An 8,850-nucleotide genomic window follows, 5' to 3' on the forward strand; every position below is an offset into this window, starting at 1 on the left:
CCTATAAATGGGGTGGGTGGGGCCACCACAACTGACTGGAGGGAGCAGGCACAACCTGCGGCTGGGGTTGGCGGGGGCAGGCATGACACATGGGTAGGGTGGGGTCCCCCACAGTGAACCTACATGCCACCCCTCATGCGCCACCCCCCACTGGGATTTTCCTGCTTGGCTCTGGCAGCAATGAATGCTAATAAAAGTGGCTGCACACCAAGTGGCTTGTGGGATGGGGGTTGAGAGGGCTGGCTGGTTGGTGGGGAGCAAGGAGCTAGGGGGGGCAAAAGATAGCTGAGTGGGGTGTGTGTGAAAAGAGCAGCCCTGGGGCTGGGGCCAGGGGCTGGGTTTTCCCAGGGAAAGTGTACAGAAGTTCCATGCACCAGTTTGACCTAAATAGAATAAGTGTGAAACCACATAGATCCAAATTTATCTTAAAATGGGTTCTGCAATTTTTAGACCAGTTTGTGTGAATGGAACTTCTGTACAGTTACAGGTTTAGACTGGGTGCTGTCACTGAGACTGGGTCTGTAAGTGTAAGGTCAGAACTGGGACAAGTTAAGTTTAAATTGGGTGGCCATTCTGAATCTGATTTAACCCCCCCCAAATGGCTGTACTTAGCCAAAGTGTTGTTAGTGCAGTAGTATAACAAACAGGGAGGCAATCGGGATACAAGCCCCAGGCACTGAGTTAAATGGCATGCCAGTGACAGGAGTTAGGGTGGCACTGTGAGGGCACAGGAGTAGTGATGGAACTTGGGGAGGGGGCAGGAGTAATGGCAGCACCTGAGGAGGGAATGGGGTAACTCAAGGATTTGATTGCAGGGAGTCAGGGAGCCCAAGATCCCACCTGTAGGAGACATCACTACTGTGGGGAAGGTTCTGCCAAAATCAGTGTTGTGATATCCCAGTGGTGACAGGATTTTGCAGTGGCAGCTATAGAGGGAGGTGAGAGGACTCCTGTATTAACCTGGCTGCTGACACTGCTCTGACAGACTTAGTATGTTTCATTGTGGGGAGGCATGAGGCTGATGATGGGACTGTGGTACTATGGTTTGTGTCTGGCATGCACATCTTACCAGTTACACTTCTGTGTTAGTGCATAAATAGGGTTACAGGAAATAGACCTTCATTGTACATGTATGCAATACAAGTGAGCACAGGTTTGATTCTTTTCATGTTTTAAAATTCATTTGATCGTGCTTTTCAACTGGTGAGTAAATAGTGAATGCTTTCTCCTAACACAACCATTAAATATAAAATAAAGGTCTTTTTTATGTTTATGGAATAGATAGAAACTTGTGCCAAACCACAATGCCGTATACTTTACAAAAATATTTTGTTTACCTCTCAAGTTGCACTGGTTTTCAACAGTTTGTCTGAAACCCTTAATTACATTTTGGAGAGAGGCACATTCTAAAAAAAAAAAAAAAAAAAGATAAAACTTCATTATTTGTCAAGAAATTTTTTTCACTATTTTCATTTTAGAATTCATTGATTAGTTACAAGCAACAATATATATTTTTAAAGAAGCACTGATCTTTTGTTACCATGAATTGTAACCTAAGAAAAAAGATGCACACATTACCCCCAATGACCCCCAACAGCTGCGGAGCACCCCTGCTGACCCCCAATACAGCCAGAGGTAAATGGGGCCCATGGTGGGAGAGGACTAGCTCAGCTCAGCTGTGGGGAGGCAGCTGAGAGGAGCCAAGGAGGGTCTCACCCTGCCCCGGCTCCTACTTTGCCCAGCCCCCCAGGGACCCACACAACTGGAGTCTTGCAAACAAGCCCCACAAACAGGCATGCCTGTCTGCCAGGTGTGCGAATTAGTGTGGGAGTTTGTGTAGGAGGGTGAGCGGGAGGGCCCAAGGTCCTGCCAGCGAGCCCTAAGGAAGGCAGTTCCATTAGCAGCCGGCCTCCCAGTGGCACGATGTGGATGGGCACCTGCTGCACCCTGAGGGCCCCCTTGGAGTCTGCGGTATCCCCCTGTGGCATCTCAGAGGCCTCCACCTAGACAGAACCCATAGTTCCGGGCTCCACACAGATGCAGCCTTTGGCTCTCAGCTGTGGGGGCTGCCTGGCATGTTTCCAGGCTCATGGGGCTGGGAACACAGCCACCTCCCATTGCAGGGTTTGCTCGACTTTGGAGTCTCTGTGGCATCAGATTGAGGAGCTCCAGGCTCCAGAGACTGTGAGCCATCAGGGATGGTGAGCAGGAGATCGAGTCCTACTGCCAGGCCCTTCACCCCTTGGAGACGGAGGGTAGACCAAGGTTACTCTCCAGGGGATCTCCCGTACTGTCCAGCCAGGGGGTTGGACCAAGGTGGTGAAGGGCCCCAAGGCCCGCAACAGCAAGGTCACCCTCCCCTCTGGGGCTTTGCAACAGCTATGAACCTCTTGCAGCCCCAGTAGAGCCTGTGGAAATGCCAGCTCCTGCAGGCAAGGGAGGATCACCCACCCCTACTCTCCCTAAGACGAAACACAGAGTGCTCTTCGTGAGAGACTCTCTCCAGACAGGGACTGAGGGAGCAATCTGTTGCCCTGAACCCGTAACATGGGAGGTCTGCTACTTTCTGGGGGTCCACATCTGGGACATAGCCGAGAGGATTCCAAAGATTCTGTAGCCCTCTGACCACTATCCTACGCTCCTCATCCATGTGGGCACAAATGATACGGCTCAGAGCACCCCCAGCTGGGTCATGAGAGACTACTGGACTCTGGGAGTCTGGCTGCAGGTGGTCTTTTCCTCGCTCCTCCCAGTTGTGGGTCATGGGCTCAGGAGGGAGAGATGGGTTGAGGTAGTTAACCAGAGACTGCAGTGTTGGTGTCATCATGAAGGCTTTGGCTTCCACGATCACAGTCCGCTCTTTAGTGAGAGAGGCGGCCTTCACCTCAATCCACTGGGGAAGACGCTTTTCTCAGCTAGACTTGCTGACCTGCTTGAGTGGGCTTTAAACTGAGCACACAGGGGGACAAAAGGAGTAGCACCACTGCAAGCCCACTGGGCAGTTTTTGTAAACCCAGCAGGCTAAGGCACTCAAAGGAACCCAGCCCTATCCCCACCCCAGAGCGATCTGTAAGAAAGGCAAGGGCCCCCAATGGGACACTTAAGTGCCTATACGCTAATGCCGGGAGCCTAAGGAACAAACAGAAGGAACTGGTCCTCCTGCTCAACCAAAAGGATTACGATCTCATAGGGATAATGGAGACCTGGTGGGACTCCACCTATCACTGGGCCACAGGTATAGGTGGCTATATGTTATACAATAGAGATCGTGTGGACAAAAGGGGTGGGGGGTAGCTCTCTATGTCAAGGAAACCTATGCATCCCTGAAAGCTAACATTGGCATCCAGGGCGGACGACTGGAGACTCTATGGGTCAAATCCATGGTGAACAAGGCACAGGGGATACAGTGGTGGGAGTCTACTACAGACTGCCTAGCCAGGATCAAGAGCTTGACCAGGAATTCACCAGGGAACAAGCTGAGACTGCATGCTCCCGGTACATGGTTGTCATGGGAGATTTCAACTACCCTGACATCTCGTGGGAAGAGCACTTGACCACATCCGAATGGTTGCAAAGCTTCCTCGTGTGTGTGGATCAGCTCTATCTGACTCAAGAAGTCTATGGACTGATGAGAGGCAAAGCACTTCTCAACCTGGTACTGGCAATGGGGGATGACTTAATCAGCAACCTAACGATTGAAGGGAAGCTGGGAGACAGCGACCATGAGCTGATCACCTTTACCATCCGCTGTAAAGCAGGCAAGTCAGTCAGCAAAGCAGAAGTCCTTGACTTCAGGAAAGCTGACTTTGACAAGCTCAGGTGGCTTCTTGGCAAAGTCCTAAGGGACCATGATCCAAAGGAGAAGGGAGTTCAGGACAAGTGGTTGCTCCTCAAGGGAGCGATCCTGAAAGCACAAGCAATGTCTGTTCCATCTTGGAGGAAAGGCAGCAAAAGGGCTCAGCAGCCCCCTTGGCTCTGCAGGAAACTAGTAGACCTCATGCATCTAAAAAGAAAGGCTTATAAAGGATGGAAGGCTGGATCCAGTACTCTGCACTGGTCCGGACCTGTAGGGAGTGAACCAGGAAAGCCAAGGCTGCGACTGAACTCCAACTGGCTACATGTATCAAGGACAATAAAAAGTCCTTTTTTGGTATGTGGGGAGCCAGAGGAAAAGCAAGGGTAACACTGGACCCCTCCTAAACCATATGGGTCAATTGACAACCAACACCCAGGAAAAAGCCAACGTGCTCAATGGGTATTTTGCATTGGTTTTTCACCAGCCCCAAGGGAAAAACTGAACCACTGCTCAGTACAGGATGGGATGGCCAGGGCAAGGCAGAACTACTACCCTTCATCAATGTTGACCATGTGAAGGAACACCTTGAGAGGCTGGACACCTTCAAGTCAGTTGGCTCAGATAGCTTACACCCCAGGGTACTTTAGGATGTGGCAAGCATCATAAGTTGGCCACCAGCACAGATCTTTGAGAGCTCATGGCTCTCAGGCAAAGTGCCCAAGGATTGGAAGAAGACCAATGTGGTGCCTATCTTCAAGAAAGGGAGGAAAGTAGATCTGGGGAATGCAGGCCCATCAGCCTGACCTCCATCCCCAGGAAAATCTTGGAGAAAATCATCAAAGAGACCATTCTTGACAACTAGCTGAAGGCAACTTCTTGAGGGATAGCCAGCATGGATTTGTTGTGGGTAGGTCTTGCCTGACCAATCTCATCTCCTTCATAGTTTCATCGTTAGTAAGGTCAGAAGGGACCTGAGCAGATCATCAAGTCTGACCCCCTGCCCTGGCAGGAAAGAGTACTGGGGTCAAACGACCCCAGCAAGGTGTTTATCTAGCCTCCTCTTAAAGACCCCCAGGGTAGGAGCCAGCACCACTTCTCTTGGAAGTTGGTTCCAGACCCTAGCCGCCCTGACCGTGAAGTAGCGCATCCTGACATATCACCTGGACAAGGGAGAAGAGATTGATGTCATATATCTTGACTTTAAAAAAGCTTTCGATCTGGTATCCCATGATCGTCTTATAGAAAAACTAGCCAACTGTGGTCTTGGCTACATCACACTTCGCTAGTTGCGGAACTGGCTTTGAGGTTGGACCCAGAGAGTGGTAGTTGATGGAAGTCAATTATTGTGGTGCACTGTGACTAGTGGGGTCCCCCAAGGCCATATCTTCATTTCAACATCTTTTCAACTTCTTTTCAACATCTTCATTAATGATGTGGACATTGGTGTCAGAAGTGGACTGCCTAAGTTCGCTGATGACACCAAACTTTGGGGCACATTCACACCCAAGGACAGGTTGGTGATCCAGGCTGACCTTGACAGGCTTGGAAAATGGGCAGATGAAAACCTGATGGCCTTCAACTCCAACAAATGCAAGGTACTCCACCTTGGGAAGAAAAACCTGCGGCATGTTTATAGGCTTGGCAGTGCTACGCTTGCTAGCACCATGGCTGAAAGGGACTTGGGGATCATGATTGACCTCAAGATGAATATGAGCCACCAATGTGATGTTGCAGCCAGAAAAGCAAGCAATACTCTAGCTTGCATCCTTAGATGCTTCTCTAGCAAATCCCAGGATGTCATCCTCCCGCTGTACTCTGCCTTGGTGAGGCTACAGCTGGAGTACTGTATCCAACTCTGGGCTCCACAATTTAAAAAAGATGTGGAGAAGCTTGAGAGAGTCCAGAGGAGAGCCATGCTCATGATCATAAGGCAGGAAACCAGGCCTTATGACGAGAGGCTGAGAGCCATGGGACTCTTCAGCTTGGAAAAGCACAGGCTCAGGGGAGACCTGGTGGCTGCCTATAAGTATATAAGGGGTGGTGTCCATCAGGATCTGGGGGAACACCTGTTCACCAGAGTGCCCCATGGGATGACAAGGTCAAATGGCACAAACTTCTCCAAGACTGTTTCAGGCTGGACATAAGGAAGAACTTCTTTACAGTCTGAGCCCCCAAAACCTGGAACAGACTGCTGCCAGAGGTGGTGCAAGCACCTACTCTGGATTCCTTTTAAGAGGCAATTGGATGTTTATGTTGCTGGGATCCTGTGACCCCAGATGACTTCCTGCCCCTGGGGCGGGGGGCTGGACTTGCTGATCTTCCGAGGTTCCTTCCAGCCCTAATGTCTATGAAATCTATGAAATCTATAATTTAAATATTGCTGTTTTAATTATTTATAGCCATTTCAATATTCAGCCATATGATTTTCAAACATACAAACTAGGCCTATGCGAAGTGGCTAGTATTTACTTCATATTCGGATTCAACCAATTCGGGGGGCAGTGATTCGATTTGGTGATTCGAATCACTGTCCCGAATCAATTCGGCTGAATCTGATTTGTATATTTGGCCACCACAGAATTGGCTGAATCTCCGAATTGGCCCCATCCCCAGCCCACTCTCAATGGATGCCCCGGCCCGCTCTCCCAACTACTGGCTCTTAAAAAAAAAAAAAATGCTCCCCACACTCACCAGCTGCTACCAGGCAGGGGATGATCCCTGCTGCCCCCCACTACATCATGCAACATGGAGGGCTCTGCCATGAGCCCCCTGACCCTCACCCACTCTCTCAAACCCCCCCCCCCCAATGGCTGCTCTCCCTGCCCCAGCTCCTGGCTCTTTAAAAAAAAAGCCCTGACTCGCTGGCTCCTGCTAGGTGGGAGGTGATCCCCACTGCCCCGCACTGCATGGGGGGTTCTGCCATGAGCCCCTAGAAGCCCCAAGGCTGTTGCAGCAGCTAGTGAGTCTGGACATTATTGCTATAGCCTGCGTTAAGCAGCAGTGAGGTTCTACAGCCACCTACTGCCAGCTGTTGATAGCTGGCTAGGAAGAGACTGAGTCAGACAGGTTTTTTTGGGTCTACAGTCCCTAGTAGGGGGGCCAGGTCCCTGTGAACAGAACCAAATTGGACAATCTTAAACTACTGAGCAGAAACCACTTTGCTCAGTGGACAGCCTGTTGACCAGGACCATTGCAGCCACAGGTGGCCAAGAATATCGTTGTGGTGTGGTACAGGTGAGGGTGCAGGGAAAGGAAGATCCCCAAGAAGACCCTACAGCAGGGCACAAGGACTGAGTCTGTTCATACATTCCAACTCCTGAATAACTAAACATTCTACTGAGTCATGGCAGGTGAGAAAGAGAGCATGCAGTCCATCAGAATTTATGGATAGGCACATCCCTGTGTGACCCCCCAAGACAAGTATATGCTATAAGCTGATTTCTTTTTTCCTTTTCCCTTTTTAAACTTTTAGCAATGTCCAGTTGTTTTTCAGAATAACATTAGAGAATATACATTTTTTGACCACATTAAAAAAATCTTGCAACTCTTTTCACCAAAAAATTGTAGCCTTAGAGCAAATTTGAAATTTAACAGGAAAATGGGGGTTGCCTTTGTAGGATCTAACTTTTGCCATCCCTGTGAAAATGTGCCCAATTCTGGTCAAATTATCAGCCTCTGAAAACTTCCATTTGCATATGCCTGGGGAAAAGATTTTGGGAGATTCCTTCTACACTGGCATAATTTATGCCAATGAGCTATAAAGGCTGAACTTTCCTTGAAGTTGCCCCTCCATGGAGCTAAAAGTCTGTTATAACATTGGGAACAGGAACTGATGGCATTGGGACTGTTTGCCCTGTTCTCAGTGCTCCTTCTGTTGGCTTCCTGGCAACGGGAATGAAAAGGCAGATAGGACTTATTGTAATGAAGAGAGGGAGACAAGGAGTAATGACTAGGGGTGCACCGATAGAGGTTTTGGGGGCTGATACCGATAGCCGATATTTAAGGAGGCATATCAGCTGATACTGATCTGATATCTGATACAGCTGCCTCGAGATGGTAAGTCCAGTGTGGTGGAAGGGGAGGGGGGAGGGAAGGGGCATGTAGGGGCAGATCAACATATCTGCTGTAAGGGAGGGGGCATGGGTAGGGCAGGCACTGCTCAGGGGAGGTGGGGGAGTGCAGGACAGAGGCATGGCTCATGGGGTGGGGATAGCTTTGGCCACTGCTTGCACGCAGAGGAGGGTGGAGGGGGGCACGTGCCCCCAGATCTGTGTGGCACAGGGAGGACTGCAGCTGCAGGGTGGAGTCAGAGCTGGCACTGCAGGGCTCTTCTCAGCAGGGGCTGGGCTTGGAGTGGGCTCCGGCAGTGCTGGGAGGAGGCTACAGCCATCTCAAATTTCACCACAGCTGTGCTCCCAGCCTTGCACAGCTGTACAGTGCAGCCTCAGCTTTTCCCGGTGCTTTGGTGAAGATGGGGCATTCAGCTGTGGCTGTGCTAGGCAGCAGGTGGCAGAGCAGGGCTGGGAGCGGAGCTGTGGCAAAATTTGGGGTGGCTGCAGCCTCCTTCCAGTGCTACCGGAGCTTGCTCCAAGCCCAGCCCCCAGCAAGAAAGGCCCCGTGGAGCACCAGTGCTGGCTCTGGCTCCACCCCGCAGCTGCCACCTGCCCCACACCGTGCAGATCCCGAGTGCACATGTCCCCCCTGCTCCCACCCTCCCAGAGTGCAAGCAGTGGTGGGAGCTGCCCCCACCCCATGAGCTGCGCTTCTGGTTCCATGCCCCCCTCCCCCCCGCCCTGGTTGGGAAGCCCCTTCCCTTCCCTCACCGTGGGGGGCATTGATCTGGCCCCCCATGCCCATGCTGGAGGCAGCTCTCCATGCCAACGGCTCAGCTCTGCTGCACTGCAGCTGCACACAGCATGGACATTTATCGGCCAAATTATCAGCCCCATAGAGCTGATATACAATACAGACAATTTTCTTCATATTGGTACTAATCTGATATCAGACCAATGTATCACACCTCTAGTAATGACTATGATAAAGACTCAGCCAAG

At 50.8% G+C, this 8,850-nt stretch overlaps 1 protein-coding gene across 1 annotated transcript in view; it reads right to left on the reverse strand.

The window, feature by feature from the left end:
* CCDC152 (coiled-coil domain containing 152) overlaps positions 1-2,650 on the reverse strand; it is a 31,112-nt gene extending 28,462 nt beyond the window's left edge. The window contains exons 1-2 of the mRNA XM_019518268.1: positions 2,458-2,650; positions 1,338-1,406 (exon numbers count right to left, since the gene is read on the reverse strand). Coding sequence (XP_019373813.1) covers positions 1,338-1,406; positions 2,458-2,650 — 262 coding nt within the window. The remainder of the gene's footprint in view (positions 1-1,337; positions 1,407-2,457) is intronic.
* Between the last annotated feature and the right edge of the window lie 6,200 nt (positions 2,651-8,850).

This window comes from Gavialis gangeticus, unplaced genomic scaffold (genome assembly GCF_001723915.1).
Source record: "Gavialis gangeticus isolate Ggan-Ray unplaced genomic scaffold, GavGan_comp1, whole genome shotgun sequence".
NCBI lineage: Eukaryota > Metazoa > Chordata > Crocodylia > Gavialidae > Gavialis > Gavialis gangeticus.